This window comes from Papio anubis, chromosome 14 (genome assembly GCF_008728515.1).
Source record: "Papio anubis isolate 15944 chromosome 14, Panubis1.0, whole genome shotgun sequence".
NCBI classification, from domain to species: Eukaryota; Metazoa; Chordata; class Mammalia; order Primates; family Cercopithecidae; genus Papio; species Papio anubis.
In genome coordinates, this window is record NC_044989.1 from 55,087,047 (window position 1) to 55,105,169 (window position 18,123).

At 44.3% G+C, this 18,123-nt stretch overlaps 1 protein-coding gene across 5 annotated transcripts in view; it reads left to right on the forward strand.

The window, feature by feature from the left end:
• Positions 1 to 18,123, forward strand: part of SPTBN1 (spectrin beta, non-erythrocytic 1) — a 215,097-nt gene that overhangs the window by 175,707 nt on the left and 21,267 nt on the right. For all 5 annotated transcript variants that reach the window (XM_021924821.2, XM_021924817.2, XM_017947527.3 and 2 more), the window contains 9 exons: positions 644 to 1,400; positions 2,339 to 2,541; positions 7,487 to 7,577; positions 12,750 to 12,896; positions 14,065 to 14,328; positions 14,971 to 15,195; positions 15,672 to 15,761; positions 15,938 to 16,219; positions 16,878 to 17,008. In XM_021924821.2, the coding sequence (XP_021780513.1) occupies positions 644 to 1,400; positions 2,339 to 2,541; positions 7,487 to 7,577; positions 12,750 to 12,896; positions 14,065 to 14,328; positions 14,971 to 15,195; positions 15,672 to 15,761; positions 15,938 to 16,219; positions 16,878 to 17,008 (2,190 nt within the window). The remainder of the gene's footprint in view (positions 1 to 643; positions 1,401 to 2,338; positions 2,542 to 7,486; positions 7,578 to 12,749; positions 12,897 to 14,064; positions 14,329 to 14,970; positions 15,196 to 15,671; positions 15,762 to 15,937; positions 16,220 to 16,877; positions 17,009 to 18,123) is intronic.

Consider the following 18,123-nt stretch of genomic DNA (forward strand, 5'->3'; position numbering starts at 1 on the left):
GTTGCAGGAGGATGATCTGAGCCAGCCCAGCACCTGCCCCTCTGCACACCAAAGTTAGGGCCTTGGTGTGACCTGTGTCCAGTGTAGAAGGTATTAAGATGACACCTGTGCTATCCATTTTAAAGTAACTTCAGGAACAGGACTCTAGCATGTTCAACACTTAATTTGCCAATGGAAAAGTCCTGATTGTCAGGGCAGACCTTTGTTCCGGTCTTATCTTTTTGTTGAGTAAACATGTTTGAGTAGGTTGTGGCATCTGGCCCCAGTTTTGAAGGTTACCATCAGTCTTAGAGTCTTAGATTTGGAAAACATTCATTAGGTGGAGTTCAGAGATGTGTAAAATGTGTGTTGCAGACATGAATTAATTGACTCTGGGAATGGATGTGTTGTGATTGCTCACATTGGAGCTCTGTAACACATTCCTCTTTGTGACAGGCTTTTTCCAGATTACATTGCATCCCTGAGCCATTTCCATTATATATGGTGTTCGTAGTCTGAGTGAGATAATTTTCCAGAAAGCCTGTACTCAAAGCAAAGATGGAGAAAACAGATAAGCAGCATTAACCCATCACTGTTCCTTTTGCAACCCAGCCATGGTCGGTCTTCCCTTTTTTACACTCGCTCTCTGCCCCTGCACTCACAGGTGGAGCCAGTTCAGAGAACTGGTTGACAGGAAGAAGGATGCCCTCCTGTCTGCCCTGAGCATCCAGAACTACCACCTCGAGTGCAACGAAACCAAATCCTGGATTCGGGAAAAGACCAAGGTCATCGAGTCCACCCAGGACCTGGGCAATGACCTGGCTGGCGTCATGGCCCTGCAGCGCAAGCTGACTGGCATGGAGCGGGACTTGGTGGCCATTGAGGCAAAGCTGAGTGACCTGCAGAAGGAGGCAGAGAAGCTGGAGTCCGAGCACCCCGACCAGGCCCAGGCCATCCTGTCTCGGCTGGCCGAGATCAGCGACGTGTGGGAGGAGATGAAGACCACCCTGAAAAACCGAGAGGCCTCCCTGGGAGAGGCCAGCAAGCTGCAGCAGTTCCTACGGGACTTGGACGACTTCCAGTCCTGGCTCTCTAGGACCCAGACAGCAATCGCCTCGGAGGACATGCCAAACACCCTGACCGAGGCCGAGAAGCTGCTCACACAGCATGAGAACATCAAGAACGAGATTGACAACTATGAGGAGGACTACCAGAAGATGAGGGACATGGGCGAGATGGTCACCCAGGGGCAGACCGATGCCCAGTACATGTTTCTGCGGCAGCGACTGCAGGCCCTGGACACTGGATGGAATGAGCTGCACAAGATGTGGGAGAACAGACAAAATCTCCTTTCCCAGTCACATGCCTACCAGCAGTTCCTCAGAGACACGAAGCAAGCGGAAGCCTTTCTTAACAACCAGGTAAGATTTGTTCCTGCCTTTGCTTCCTTTCCATGAAAGCAGCCCTGGCTGCGTTTTGAAATGTTTTGGCTGGGGCAACTGATTTAACCCACACCTGTATGGAATTATATGGATAATTTAGAGACAGATTTTTTCCCCAATACTCTTGAGGCACTGAAATCCATCACATTGTAGGGGACAGGAATTGAAGATTGCCATAGGAGCTGCTTTGCCTTACAAAGTACTATTTGATTTCAACTGCCATTTAGGACATAGTATGTCCTCATAATTGAGGTATTGATCCCATTTAAAAGATACAGTGAGGGCCAGGCATGATGACTCACTCCTGTAATCCCAGCTTTTGGGGAGGCAGGGGCAGGAGAATCACTTGAGCCCAGGAGGTCAAGGCTGAAGTGAGCTGTGATTGTGCCACTGCACTCCAGCCTGGGTAGCAGGATGAGACCCTGTCTCTTTAAAAAAAAAAAAAAAAAAGTACAGTGAAGGTTTTTTTTTTCTTGAGACCAATCTGTCTTATTGCTCTAAAAGGGTCAGGGACTTCACCTGAGGACACAAGGCAGCGATTAGAGAAATAAAAACAGCTGAGGATAGTCACCAACTTCAGGGCTGCTACTGTCTCAAAGAGAGGGTATGAAGGGTACATTACTGTTGCCTTGACGGGCACGTGAGAGGACCCTTGAGGCTGATGCACAAAGCTTTGGTTCCTTTCCTCAGTCAATTTGGAAAAAAAAATTTAGAGCATTTAAACCTTGAGGAAATTCAGTCAGTTACAGTGTCCCACTGGGTTTTTTTACCTCCTAATTTTTAATTTGATGTGATTTAATTATTTCATGTAAGTGTAATGAAGAAAGTGTTGTGAAGTATGTTGCATGGAAATGTAGAACACAGGAAAATGAGATCCTTCATTGATCCTCTATGACTTGTTTCTCTTTTTAAATAAGGAGTATGTTCTGGCTCACACTGAAATGCCTACCACCTTGGAAGGAGCTGAAGCAGCAATTAAAAAGCAAGAGGACTTCATGACCACCATGGACGCCAATGAGGAGAAGATCAACGCTGTGGTGGAGACTGGCCGGAGGCTGGTGAGCGATGGGAACATCAACTCAGATCGCATCCAGGAGAAAGTGGACTCTATTGACGACAGGTACAGTTTTCTGAGGTTCTTAAGGGAGACTTGCACGTTGGGGCTCTCAAACTTCTGAATCATTGGCCAGAAGCCCTTGGGAGTGTGGGCATAAATTTCCCAGCGGGCGGAATATGGGTGCCCAGCAGAATTTCATCTACCCAAACAGAAAATTAGTGAGCCGTGCATGACTGCCTGAGAATGTGGTTCTGGTGAGACATGTACAGGTGTCCACAAAAGGAAAGAAAGCCTGAGAAGCCAAGCTAATTCTTAACCAAGGACCTGTAAGAGCTGCAATGCTGCGTCGCATTCAGGTGTAAGCCATGCCCTTTGAGGATTGACACATGCTTGTGTCACCTGATAGGACCCCTGACGCCAGGTATTCCCAGCCAAGCCCATGTTCCCCTTCATCCATGAGAAAGAAACCTGTCAGCAGAGTGGGAAGGGAGGGTGAAGCTGGCTTATTCTGAGGACCTGGCAAAGCCACAAAGGAACATAATCTGGACTTTTTTAGAAAATTGGCTTGGATAGTGCTGTAATAGGATCTTTTTCATGATGGGAGGTAAATAAGAGCAAAGGTTATTTTCCTCTTCTGCCAGGGCATCTCCAGGATTGGATACACTTTCTTCATTTCTTGTTTAAAATTATTTATTTACTTGTGTGTGTGTGTCTGTGTGTCTGTGTGTCTGTGTCTGTGTCTGTGTGTCTGTGTGTCTGAAAGATTTCCTGCCTGGCTGGAGGCCAGTGGACTCCATTTGACCCTAACTCTTTGACTCACCCCTTACTCTTGCCTTGCCCTGGTTACTTAAGTTGGAGGTTGGGGCAGATCAGGGGTTGGATGCACTAGCACAGGCCAGTCTGGACCAGCCACTGGATCAGTCACTAGCCTCTGTTCCAGTTTGGGTTGAATTTAAGGGCTTGCTGTGAGACTGATATCATCAAAAAACAAGCTCTTCCTCTGTGCCTCTCTCCTGGCCTTCAGGTGTATTGGAAAGGAAAAATACTCCTTTGCTTACCACATCCAAGAGGGTTTCCTCGGACCCCTGGTCAAGTTGACTTAAAATAAGATGGGTGGAGAGGGGATGACTCTGTTTCCAATAAAGATTGAGCTCCTGTCTTTAGCACTTCCAATCTTTTTTTCTGAGCTGATTCCCAGCCTGAACCGTATGTTCTCTAGGGTGGTATTGTGGAATAGAGCATAACTTATATTACTTATAATTTTGTATCTGTTGCTTTTAAAACAGCTGCAAAAAAGAAAAATAAATCCACCAAATCCTCCTTAAATGAGTGTGAGAAACAGTGATTGGGCAAAGCGTTCTTAACCTAGAGGAAAAAAACTTCCTTTTTTTGTAATACTAACTCTGAGTATTTTGTAAATAAGGTATCCTGTGTACTTCCATGTTAGATGCACACAGCTGGTTTCCTGCAGGCGGGCTTGGCTGTTAGGGACATGTGCATTCAGGCAGGCGTGCAGCTGTCTTGGTGCTTCCTTGGTTTCTTTTTATGTCCCCAGTGCTGCAACAGTACAAAGCTGTTGGAAGCAGATGATGCTGTCAAGACTCCTGGATATGAGAAAACATTTCAGCAGCAGCAGTCCTCAGTTGTGGCTTAACCTTCCTTTTGCCCTTGACCAAGAGCCCGGGCTCCTGCTGTTCCAGAGCTTCCTTAGGATTCCTCAGTTTTAAAAAAGAAATGTAAAAATGACCCTGTATTATCAATAAGCATAATAAAGATGGAAGGAGGGAGCTTCCAGATGAGCTGCCATCGGGAGAACTACATTTTCTTATTTTTCTCCACTGATGTTAACTGAACTCTGATTTCACTTTAATATCCCCAGAGGCCCACAGAACTGAAACTGACCCTAGAGGGTACTTGTCTGTTATGAAAACACACACATTTGTGAGTTCCAGGTGTTGCAGGAGCACAAGCTAAGTAAACATCTAAACCTTCAGATCTAATCCCCGCTCCTCGAAACATCCTGACACTGTGGTGAAGCGATTCTCCTAGAATGTAAAGTCATTATAATGTGCTTACGTTCAGGAAATCTCCTGAGCTGTTGAAATGAAAGAGTACCAGAACAAAGACACTGACTCTAACAGATGTGGGTAGGGCATGAGTGGCCTTCAGAGTGCCTGTGAATGGGGAGAGACTGTCCTCAGCCTGCCCTAGCGGATGTGAATAGGGAGGGAGGGAGCTCCTGGCCAAAAGGGAAATTCCAGCCACAGCACAGTTCATGAGGAGCAAGGAACAGTATCTAGCTTCATAAAGCAAGACCCTCTCTCACACCGGAAAACAGGCTTAGAAATTACCCAGTTGTTTCACTCAGGCACCTGGGGTTCTTGACTATTCACAGAAACCAGAACACCCACATCTGCTTCATGTGATGAGGGAGCTGTTTTGAGTCTTCTGTCGGGGAGAGAAAGTGAGAGATGGAAAAGCACTCTTAGTTCTGTGGAAGCTACAGCCTGGTTTTAGAAGGTCCTTCTCAGGCCCTTGCCTATAATTGAATCCAAGATCCAACATGGAATTTCCTGAGTTTCACTTCCCGTGAATGATGTCCGTTGCACTAGTAAACCATTAAGCCACACTCACTTCTTTTAAGTGTTTTGTGAGTCAGCGGCAGTCCCAGATGCCTGCGTGGCTGTGTTTCACACCACACAAAGGCCGTTGTCACACCTGCGCATAGATCGGCGTCATTTGGACATGCCATTCTAAATCCTTGCCTCCTTCTTCCCATCTTGATGGTCCCACTGTAAAAGAAAGGCTGCCCGGGCAGGTATCTGCTGGGCATGCGTGAGAGTTGATTATATAAGAAACACATTCAGGATTCTGTCTGGTTGTATTTCTCCCTTAATGAACCTTTCCAGACAGTGTTTGAAGTTGCGTTCATTTCTATTTCCGTGAGAGGCGAGGATGTGTGTCCTGTTGTTAATTTCCAGTATCTGGGATTCTTCCCTGCCACTGTAGGACTTAAATGAGATGCCATGCCGAAGGAAATGGAATCCTTTATCCCTTTGACTAGGGGCAGGACTCCTGCATTTGTCACTAACTCCAACTCATATTACCTCCTTTCTAAAGATTTGCGTTCTTGAACTCCCCTAGAAATAGAATTGGAATTTGAGGGAAGGGAATTTCCTTTTGACATTCCTAACCCATCCACATTCTTAGATGACTAATTCTTTTTAGCCCAAATTCACTAACAGTCTTTTATTTTTTTTAATTTAATTTTGGTCTCTGATGATAGATGCAATGACATAAAATGTCTCTGGCCTTTATTATTTTTTGTTGTTATAAAAGCAGTAAATGTCTAACATTTTCAAGGGGAGAACTACTGCCCTTAATCCCATCTGTAGCATATGCCATTTGAGTGTTTGGTTTCTAAGCCATGCATTGGAGTTTTGTATTGTTTAATATGTATAAACTCTTTTCATTTAGCATTATAGTATAACTATTTTTCTATGTTTGCATTTTGCCTGTGTGGGATAAGCATATTAAAATCTCTTTTCCTGGAACTCCTTTCAACTTAAAAAAATTAAAAAGGCATTATTTCTGTCTAACATATGCCTAATATTTTTATTTATAATAATTGTATATAATACTGTAATTTACATAGTATAATGATATATGATGTTATAACATGTAAATATGTATAATTTCTACTGTTCTGTAGCCACTGGTACCTGCAGGAGCTATAGGGGCAGAGGGCTTTTTCTTTTGGTTCTCCAGGCAGACAACGGCTGTGATACTGCATTGTCCGCAGCCACTGAGGGCCTGTGTGGTGCATGCATCTCTACTCTAACATCTTTCTTTCTCCTGGGGAAGTTTTTTCAGACACCAGTCAGCAGCACGTGTTCACCATGCTGCTTTTACTCAGCGTGGTGGAGAATCCAAGGCTGTGTGTTCTTCCTCATCCCTGCCTCAGGGTTTGGCGGATGGAGGAGAGACCTTGTGCAGGCACAGGCAGTGAGAAATTGCTCTAAGAATCAGAATGGAAACCCAGCTGTCCTCAGTTGCACTCTGCCTTTATCCGTCTTAATACCCTGAATATAGACTGGCTTTCTTGCTTAGGCAACTCAGGAATATCAAGGAAGTGTATGTGTGGCAGTGCTTCTGAATCCTCAGTGGGTCCTCCCCTATTGGAAGTAAAGCTCTCCCCTATTGTAGTGGAGCCACTGGAAGACAATCCTTTGCTAGGCATTCACGCTGCTCTTTCTCAGTTTCCATCTCTAAGCCACTGGATGCATGAAGGAAGTTTGCCAAAGAATGCTGTCACCTTCACAGCAGATGAGGAAGGAGCCAAGTAGGGAGTGAGCACCCCCTTTACCTTAGTGTTTACCAAATTCAGCAGCTCTTTCCAATTCTTGCAAGTTATTTATTTAAGGTTTTGTGTTTTAACTTCTTTGAGCTTTAATTACCCTTAGCAATTGATTAAAAGTGGGATTGAGTTAGTATATAGTCTTATAGGTCTAAAAATTTTCATTCCTTTTTGTTTTATTTTTGGTGAGTTTTTTTCAAGATGAGAAACTGTTTATCAGGAAACATTTGTTTAAAGCCAGTCACATGATTATATATATTTTCTTAGCCTTGTATGTGTCACCCAGTTATAAGCTTCTTCAAAATAAGTTTCCAGTTCTCCCCCGGTGCCTAAAATAAGGACTTGTACATAGCGTGTGCTCATATTTTTTTCTCAACACCAGATTAGGAGGCACCAGATTTGTATAGATCATTTGACAGTATGTTCGGCCTGTTGTGTAGTTTGGGCAGGTGTTTGGGTCTCTCTGGGACCGTGGCTTACTACTTTGGAGGATGCTAAAATCTCTTTATCTTGTCTCTTCACATTATTGAGAACTGCAAGCGAACTCTTTTTAGTGTAGTTAGAAATTCAGGAAAGAAATTGATTTGTATTCTGTATTTCAAGATTCTCTACTTTCTTCTTTAAAAATTATTTTTGTTACCATTCTAATAGACATAGGAAGAATCGTGAGACAGCCAGTGAACTTTTGATGAGGTTGAAGGACAACAGAGATCTACAGAAATTCCTGCAAGATTGTCAAGAGGTATGTTGCTTTTTAATCCCTCCATTCCTGGGTTCCAGTAATAGCAATTGCCAACCAGCATTTAGCACAAGAGCCTTTTGAATTATAAAATTAATGAAACCAGAAATCCATAGCACCCATTTGACTCTCAGGGATATGTGGCACTTCGTCAGTTCTCCAGCCTACAAGTTACAGCTTAATTAGATCATTATAATCTAGAATATTATATTAATAGTATAGTACTGCACTGTTCATTACAGTAGCCACCAGCCACAATGTCTTTATGGTTGGTTGGCTATTTCATTTTAAATTAACTATAATTAAATAAAACTAAGAGTGTAGTTCTTCCATCTCTAGCTATATTTTAGTGCTCAGTAGCCAACTGTGACTAGTGGCTACCATGTTAGACAACACAAATATAGAACATTTCTATGGTCAAAGGAAGTTCTATTGGATATGGATGTCCTAGAATATTGTGCAACCTAAAAGCATTTAGTGTCATGTTTTCACTCTTTAAAGCAATGTACATTTCAATGGTGTGGAAGGAAAGAACTAAAGGGAACTGAAACTGGCTACCAAGTAAGAAGTGGAGATTTTAAAAATACAAATTAGTTTCTTATTCACTTAAGACCTTCATCTGTCCATCTTTCAGGCTCTTCCCATGTGTATCTAACATGCAAAGAGCAGTAATGCTGATTCCAAGCACCAAGTTTTAACATGTGGTATTAATCTGATGATCATTGTACTATTTCATGTTCTTCTGATACATTCACAAACTTTGAAATTTAAAGTTGGCCAGAAAAAAGTAGTTTCTCTGCACGCTAGTTGGAGAATAGCATCTAGCCGATTTCACATGTGAGTTTATGAGCATACCATATTTCTCTGTCTGCCGGAGAATAACAGACACTCAGCCCTCTCTGGTTTATTAAAATAAAAATCCTCAGGCAAAAATGGGGTGAGGAATATCCACACAAAACTGCAGGAACCTTGATGGGGCTAAGAGTATGGGGATAGAATCAGGTCATATGCTGAGAATACAACTCCTATCATCACAGACACCCTGCATGCAAACATGTGACTGTGCATTAAAAGAAATACGGCTCCAATGACAGCTGCGTTGGATCACGTATAACAGAAGCAATCCTTTGCGTCCGTTAAACTGCTGTCTTACTGTGAATCTTGCAATATGCTCTTGCAGCAAAACCTTAAGAAGGAAAGCCCCTAAACTATGAAGCTTAGGGTCTGTCAGCTTTAAGCACCACATTGATGAATCTAGGTCTCTGGGGGATTTGCCTGGAGCCAGACAGGCTGAAGACAGGAGTGCCTCTTCTAAGTGACACGCAAGCTTTAGTAACCCATTTGAATAGGATACTCACTCACAGAGGCATTCGTGTTCAAGACAGGGCGGAGAAGAGAGTAATGGGATCTAAAGCTAGCTATATGGAGTTGGCCTAGTGTGCTGTAGTAATACCAGTTGCCATTTTTCACCATAGGGAGTAAAAGGGATGAAGAGGTGTTTGCAGCTTGGACTGTGCCTTCCACAGATTGGTAGTCCCTGTTCCACGTTGAGGAACCATCAGTGACTCCCTGTAACCTCAGCCCGTATTCCTGGGGATGGGGAGGTCAATGGGATCCCACACTCCTGCTTTTAAAGGGCAAGTTAATAAGATGAAATTCATTTACCTAACCATGGTAAAGCTAAGGTTAAATCTGAGAAAAAGAAGGCCGGGGTGCGAGCACATGAGTGGCCAGGGAACCCTTGAGAGAAACTCATTTGTTTTGGAAATTTCCAGTCTCTTATTTTCCACTGACATATGTAGATTTCACAAGTAGACATATATGGGAAAATAAATACATAAAGTTTTAGTTCTTCCCAATGGAATCACAGGAAATGGTCAGTCTTAATAGGTCTTTAGATCTTTGTTTCCACTTGCTCTAAATTAGCATCCCTGGTTATGAGGAGTTCTCTCCTCCACACACACCTTGGCTGAGTTCCAGTGATTGTGAGGCATGCCCAGGGGCTCTGTCTTCTGTGACTTCTCCTCAAAGGACACAGGAAAATTTAGGTGGGGCTTTTTATGTCCAGGAGATGATTTGCATATCTCCATGTGACTGCTCTGCCAACTCATCCTGGTTTATCCTGTCTTCCCTTGTTCTGCCTGTCTGTCCTTGAGCCACATTAGAAGTTAGTACAGCCATAGTGCGTGTGGGAGGTGTCGTGTATCCCACACCAGCATGTGTAGTCTCTGCATGGTTGGTGGAATTTAGGTCAAGCTTGGGGGCTCTAAAACTCTTGGTATAGTACTATAATCAAAAGGGTGATGCAGTCATTGGCTATAAATTTTCCCATCATTCAGCCTTATTAAAATATACCCCTTTTAAGCCAGAATCTTTTGAGAATGGTGTTTGTGTGTGGACCAGCCCTACATTTGATAATCTACCTGTCATTCTGGTAGATATTTACAGAGCACTCAGAGGTCAAATTTATTATTATTATAGGATGTTGGTATTGTTCAAGATATGGGGAATCCAGGGGTTTGTCTCTTTTTTCGGCTTCCTTCCTTGTTGGGTGCCTTGGCTAGAGAAGGTGTGGGTTGTAAGATCCACCCCGTTGCCACCCGCATAAACACCGCCTAGATGAGGACAACTATTATACCAGCAATACAGTATGCTGGCATATACAGTATGCTGGAATGAGCAGGGACCCTCCTATTCCCAGTTACAGTGGGAAGATGGAGACCATCATCATCTTTGTAGTGTTTTTGTTTTGTTTTGAGACAGGGTCTCTCTCTGTTGCCCAGGCGGGAGTGCAGTGGTGGGATCTCGGCTCACTACAGCCCCCACCGCCCGGATTCAAGCGAGTCTCCTACCTCAGCCTTCCGAGTAGCTGGGATTCCAGGCACGTGCCACCACACCCAGCTAGTTTTTGTATTTTTAGTAGAGATGAGGTTTCACCCTCTTGGCCAGGCTGGTCTTGAACTCCTGGCCTCAAGTGATCCACCCTCCTTGGCCTCCTGAAGTGCTGGGATTACAGGCATGAGCCACCGCACCTGGCCTGTAGTGTTATTTTAATGTGATGTCCTGAAAAATGAATGAATGATTTTAAAGGTATTCCTTTTTTTGTTGTATTTCCTCACACTGTACCACCTATTTTCTGGAACTGATTTTTATTTTTCCAGGAAGGCAGGCAGTATGTCTACATGTGTCTGGTACAGGGATGTGAGTTAATCCTTTGCTGTTAGCTTAATTCAATGATCAAAGTATTTTTTCCTTATCTTTTTCCAATCTGCACAGTGTTCTTTTCTGCAGAGAATGAGTAAATTCTTAAATGACCTTTGTAAATGCCCACAAATAATAACTGTAGCTCTGGCTCCAGAATGCTGATGAACTAGCAAGTTCCACAGATCCATTTCATTGTGCTGTATCACACGATGCTTTATCTGTAGGATGATGTGTTCAGCAAAGAGCAGATTTGTTTATAAGCCTCTGATTTTTATGTAGCGCTCCCTCTCTCTCTTTTTAATCCCTCTTCGGTAGGTGGTTATGAATAGTGAAAATATGTGAATGTCCTTGGCACTTGGAATCGATAAACGCCTTCTATTTTGTGTGTATGTACAGAATACAGGGAAACATTTTGTCATTCAGTTTCCCTTTAACCTCTTTTCCCCTAAGATTGAATGGCCATAGTCTTTCAGATTTAGCTGCCCAGAAAACTGGAACATAGATAATTATTTCAAAGTAGGAAGTGCAGTGCTTTTATTGTGTAATACATCCATTGTCTTTGATGACAAAGGGCTTTATGAGATTTGCTAGTTTTTCCCTCAACCAAGAGTGACATCAAAAATCTCACTACCTTTTGCTTTTAACCCCCTCCCACTCTCTGGCCCCTGTGCCATTCCCTGCGTGGTGAGTAGCCCGAGAAAGGTAAGGACAGTACCCAAGAGTTCACCCACTTTCAGAGCCGGGGGCTTCTGTGACCCACATCACTATCCTTGACATCATTTCCAAAAAACAAATCTCTGGGGGAGCCTTTCCTGGCAGCAGCCCACAGCGGGAGTGGAAGGGCCTTGGAAATGTTAATTCTGTAAGTACTTCTACTGGTTTTATGTGCCACTTCTAGATCTTTGTTGATAGATCCATGAAGGATTTAAGGTGCCAATTTGCTGTGACAATAACTGGTATAAAAGTGGGCTTCTCACGGTCACTCAGGAGAAGGGACATGGTCCCTTCAGTTGGTTGCTTCTGATTCCAGGCTGGCTCTGCATTCTTTTGTGTATCTTCAGCCTGGGCAAAAAAAAACTCTTCCTAGGTTAGCACAGCAAATGGGGTGGGAATCAGAACTCTGGCATGGCCCTTACAGGCAGGCAGTAATGAGCCAGGGCCGATTCGGGATGGAAGCCAGGAAAAGTGGGTCTGGGCCTGGCGTTTGGCTGACCCCAGTAAGACAGCTCCTTTCTCAGGTCTGTCAGCGGCCGGCAGCCTTTGTGTGGCTCTCCAGAGTTCAGATCCAAGCGGACATGTTGGGTCTCAAAATCAAGTCCTGTGAAGTGTTCTTGGTGTGAATGAAAGGTTTTTAGAGAACTTGAGGCTATAGAAAAAGAGGTGAAGGTGACTCAAACTTGAAGGAAACATTGAAAGGGCATCATTGTTGCCTTAGCCCTACAGTGAGCAAGTTATTTATGCCTTTTGGCATTCCCTTCGATGCACCCGCAAAAAGGAGGAGGTCATAAATAAGCAGTTTTTGTTTTGTTTTTTTAAATAAAAAAGAACTAAAAGAGTTAGAAGGATTGCCAAATGGGGTAAAAGTCAATCATGATTAACATGGTATAGCTGACACAGGTATTTGGAAGAGAAAAAGGGTCGTGTCTTGGACTGGTCAGGGCAGAATTTTAAACACGGGCCTTTTGTGGGGAAAGCCAGTTTTGAGTGCCAAACAGTTTGAAAGCTGGCTTATAGAGCTTTTGTACTTCTGGAATGAATATCAGATATAGTTTGGAGCAGAGCTCAGGTACAAGCTCCATCTAATGGACACCTGTCATGACGGGTCGGAGTTGTGAAGTTAAATATTTGGCTGTCTGTCACCATGGAAATGTGTGTAGTATGCATAATATGACATAAACACAACCCATTGCAGGCGGTAAAAAGGCTGATGTCTAGGATCACAATCGCTGAATCCTTCTGATCTTTCCCTAGCTGTCTCTCTGGATCAATGAGAAGATGCTCACGGCCCAGGACATGTCTTACGATGAAGCCAGAAATCTGCACAGTAAATGGTTGAAGCATCAAGCATTTATGGCAGAACTTGCATCCAACAAAGAATGGCTTGACAAAATCGAGAAGGTGAGTTAAAACATTTGATGTGGCCATGGTGAGAAAACAAACAGGGTAGTAATAACCTCCTTTTTATTTAGCACATTTTCCAAAACATCTGAGTCTTATCTGTACATTTACGTAAGTTACACAGCCAGTAATAGCAGCTCTCTTTGCACTTACGGGTTCCTGAATTCAACCCATCAAAAGGGAAAAAAACAGAAACCCAACCAGATAGTAGAAAATGCTTGATTTATCTTAGAACGAATATTAGGCATTTAGTTTCTGTCATGCCTCTCATCTGCTGTTGCTGATGGACTGTGAGCTCTCATGCAGGGATTCCACTGTCTTGATCATATTATTTGTGTTGCACTGTGACAGATTGCACATAATTTTAAATATATACATATTTTTTAAAATTCCTTTTTCCTGTGAGACTACTGTATACCAGGCACTATAATAATTATTATAACATGTAATTCTGGCACAGAGATTCCGTGCAGCGTAACTGAAGATGAACGTGGAGTTCCCCACCCCTCCCTTCTCTCCTTTTAGACTTTTTAAATTGTTTCAGATTCTTCATGGTTAAAATAATGTGTTGGCGGGGCATGGTGGCTCACGCCTGTAATCCCAGCACTTTGAGAGGCCAAGGCGGGTGAATTACTTGAGGCCAGGAGTTTGAGACCAGCTTGGCCAACATGGGGAAACCCCATCTCTATGAAACGTACAAAAATAGCCAGGCCTGGTGGTGTGCGCCTGTAATCCCAGCTATTGGGGAGGCTGAGGCATGAGCCCAGGAGGCAGAGGTTGCAGTGAGCTAAGATCACGCCACTGTACTTCAGCCTGGGTGACAGAACAAGACCCTGTCTCAAAATAATAACAATAGTAATAATGTGTGTTATATCATCTTTGGTCATGGAGTAGAGGGGATGAAGTCAGGTTATTAGCATTCATTATTCCATTGCCTCAGTTGAAACTGTTTCAGCATTTAGCATTTATTGCTTCATTCCCATGAAACCCATGTAATGTCTGCAAGCTAGGCCATCGTTGATTTTATTGAGCAGTAACTTCATGTGGAAACACTGTGTGTTGAATGAGTGGGTAAATCACAGATCAAATGTCCTAGGTTTGTTTTACACAGTGACATTTTTTCTGTAGCAAACTGTTTATTTACAACCATGCTGGTTTTGTTTTCCAGGAAGGAATGCAGCTCATTTCAGAAAAGCCTGAGACGGAACCTGTGGTGAAGGAGAAACTCACTGGTTTACATGAAATGTGGGAAGTCCTTGAATCCACTACCCAGACCAAGGCCCAGCGGCTCTTTGATGCAAACAAGGCCGAACTTTTCACCCAGAGCTGCGCAGATCTAGACAAATGGCTGCACGGCCTGGAGAGTCAGATTCAGTCTGATGACTACGGCAAAGACCTGACCAGCGTCAATATCCTGCTGAAAAAGCAACAGGCAAGTGGACAAGCCATCATGGACTTGGGTTTGTTTCTGTTTTACAGCCGTAGTCCTTACAGTCTTTTCTCACCCACTGCATTCTCAGGAGTCCACCTTCCATGGGAAGGCATTTGTAACCCAGAAAAGTACTTGCTCTAACAGCATCATACAACATTTCCAGAATAGAAAGCTACCTGTCCAGCCTAGAAAGACACAGTATTAGGAGTATTGGGTGTCGGCTGTCTGTGTATGGGATTGATAATTTTCTTAGTTAATAGGTGTTATCGCTATTTAACAGTTAAATAAATACTCATCTCACTCAATTCTGCATTTTACATGAAAGAAATATTCACATACTTTGTTGTTTAACATCTTGATTTGTGACAGTTATCTGAGTTGTTCAAGGCACTTTATAGATAATAAAAGTAACTGTTTATATTACATCACTGTAGAGGGCTTTAAGGGCAAATGAATTTACCTCAAATTTACTTGAAAACAGTTCCATTGATGTTGAAAAAGCTAATCAGTGGCAAAATCTTCCAGTGGCTCCCATTGCTGGCTTTGCAGTGTGGCCAAGTCCCTGGCCCAGCAGTTCTGCTTAGAGCCAGTCACTGCAAAAGTAGTCTCTGCTGAGCGCTGAGGCTGCTTCTTTGCCTTCAGATGCTGGAGAATCAGATGGAAGTGCGGAAGAAGGAGATCGAAGAGCTCCAAAGCCAAGCCCAGGCCCTGAGTCAGGAAGGGAAGAGCACTGACGAGGTGGACAGCAAGCGCCTCACCGTGCAGACCAAGTTCATGGAGTTGCTGGAGCCCTTGAACGAGAGGAAGCATAACCTGCTGGCCTCCAAAGAGATCCATCAGTTCAACAGGGATGTGGAGGACGAGATCGTGAGTCAACCCCGGCTGCACACATGGCTTTTCCACAAGCCCCCTTGCCTGTCCTAAAGCCCATGTTCTCACTTCTCAGTCAACCTCACCTTGGGCCACGCTGGCAAGTTGAGCTGTCAGAGTCCACGCTCTGGATGGTCTAAAGTTTCTTTCCCTTTTCACACTAAGTGCAACTCCATTGTGCCTCTCATGTTATCTAGGGATACTCTAGGATTTTAACGGCCCTAAAACAGACTTTTTAAAAGTAATGAGGACTCACAGTGAGTCTGATCTTGAGGATGAGGTAAAGTTGGAAATACTCTCCCTACCCCTGTCTCGGAGAACAAGGGCATGCTTCCCCAGACAGCCCTCCCGAGGGGGCTGAGCACTCTCTGAAGCTCACCCTTGCTGTCCCTCACTGCCCCTCACCGCTCTTGTTTCTGTTGTGTATTTGTTCCTCTGAGTGGATCTGACCACTTATTTATAATTTTTCCCAGTTGTGGGTTGGAGAGAGGATGCCTTTGGCAACTTCCACGGATCATGGCCACAACCTCCAGACTGTGCAGCTGTTAATAAAGAAAAATCAGGTAAGCCTTTCTGCTCGGGCTATCTCTGTCTGATAAATAATTGCTCTAAATTATGAGACTGAGAATGGCAGAGAGTTTTGAAGCCTTGCGATTTCTTTTTGGCCCTAACAGCTTGACATAAGCACCAGACGGTTGCCATTTAGCAAGCCTTTGTGTGTGTTTTCTACTCCCTCCAGACCCTCCAGAAAGAAATCCAGGGACACCAGCCTCGCATTGATGACATCTTTGAGAGGAGCCAAAACATCGTCACCGACAGCAGCAGCCTCAACGCTGAGGCCATCAGACAGAGGCTTGCCGACCTGAAGCAGCTGTGGGGTCTCCTCATTGAGGAGACGGAGAAACGCCACAGGCGGCTGGAGGAGGCACACCGGGCCCAGCAGTACTACTTTGACGCTGCCGAGGCCGAAGCCTGGATGAGCGAGCAGGAGCTGTACATGATGTCAGAGGAGAAGGCCAAGGTGAGAGGAGGCGGGAAGCATCCCTGCCCCAGGTGAACCTTGGATTTAAACCCTGAGCTTGCTTTCTGCTGGCGGCTCTGTCTTCATAAAAACTTCCCTTGTAGCCTTTGAGTGTTAAGGGGACACCATGTGCATGAAGGTGTCTGAAGTCCAGCTGCTGGTTTCCCTTTGCTGCAGCATTTTCTTATCTGAACCCTAGTGTGCCATTAAGACCAGGTTCATCCCTTCATCTTTGAAATATGCCAGAGTCCTTCCTGCTATCTATTTATAGGTTCCCTAAACTTTACAAAATACAGGATGACTTGGAGACAATTTGAAAGTATTGCAAGGTTCCCGGAATGCTGTCATTTACATAACTGATGGACCTTGAGGAATTCCAGTGAACCAGGCACACTTGGTCTGCCCAAGCTTTTCTCTGAGAGGGGCCCTGCTCATTCTGTGTCCTCCTTGTGTTTATCTTCTGCACAGGCTTCTGTGGTCCAGTCCATATGAAAGCTCTTGGAACACTTCTGTGTTCCACTGTCCATACCGTACCTCTGGAGTTTCTCTTTCTACTGATCCTTCCTCCTACCCTGCTGAGCAGCTGGTCTGTCGCTCCTTAAGGTGGTGTAGGGCCGGAGGGGACAGCTGTGGTTGTGACGTTTTACTGTCTTTGCAGGATGAGCAGAGTGCTGTCTCCATGTTGAAGAAGCACCAGATCTTAGAACAAGCTGTGGAGGACTATGCAGAGACTGTGCATCAGCTCTCCAAGACCAGCCGGGCCCTGGTGGCCGACAGCCATCCTGAAAGGTGAGTGCTGCTTCATGAGGTTGAGACCCGGCTGTCGATTCCTCTCAGTGAGGGTCTCTTGCTAACCCCCACCAAAAGAAAATGGCAGCATTCATCATGAATTGCTGGTAAGGCAAATCTTTGAGAAGCATTTTTAAAACAGTCCCATCATTTAAAACATCCTGTCATGATTAGGATGGGTGAACTGTTACACTAGGAAATTGCTCTTGTGGGTTAAATATCTCCTTCTAGCCAAGGGTCTCCTGAAAGAGTATTGGTGTCATGAGTCAAAAGTACAGGTTGACTAGGCTGGGCAGTCAACGTACAGTGGCTTAGACTTGTAATCCCAGCACTTTAGCAAGCCAAGGTGGGAGGATTGCTTGAGCCCGGGGGCCGAAGACCAATCTCAGCAATGTGGCGAAACCTCATCTCTACAAAACATACGAAAAACAGCTGGGTATGGTGGCACACATCTGTACTAAGCTACTCAGGAGGCTGAGATTGGGAGGATGGTTTGAGTCCAGGAGTTTGAGGCCACAGTGAACCATGATCACACTGCTGCGCTCCAGCCTGGGTGACAGAGTGAGACCTTGTCTCAAAAAAATAAAAATGATCAGAAGTACAGGTTGACTTACATGGTGGATACAGATAGTCATAGCACTTACCCTTGGGTTGAAAAAGTCATCCAGTTTAGGGAAGTAATTACTAGTTTTAAGAGGAGCATTAGACAAGAATGCATGGACCTATAAAATGAAGGGGCTCCCAGGAAGAACAAAATGAAAACACCTCCTAACTCTTAGATATCAAGTAATTAGAACACCCTCGAGGAAAAAAAAAAAAAAAAGTGAGTGTGTAGTACTCATCCACTCTATACCAGGCCCCTGTATTAACTTCCAAAGCAGTCATTTTAGGCTTTTTGTGTAAATACCTTTTATGATTTGGAAAGGAATTGGCCTTGTGCATTTAACCAGGGCAGGTTAGGGGAGATGAGGTCAGTGGCTCTGTTGGTGTAGGAGGTTCTTAAGATGTTCATGATCAGGATTCATCACTCTGGGGAGAAGTTGGAGGGAGGGGGATTCAGTCTCCTGACTGAGCACCTGGGACTCATGAGATGGAGCAGCTGGTCCAGCCCTCCT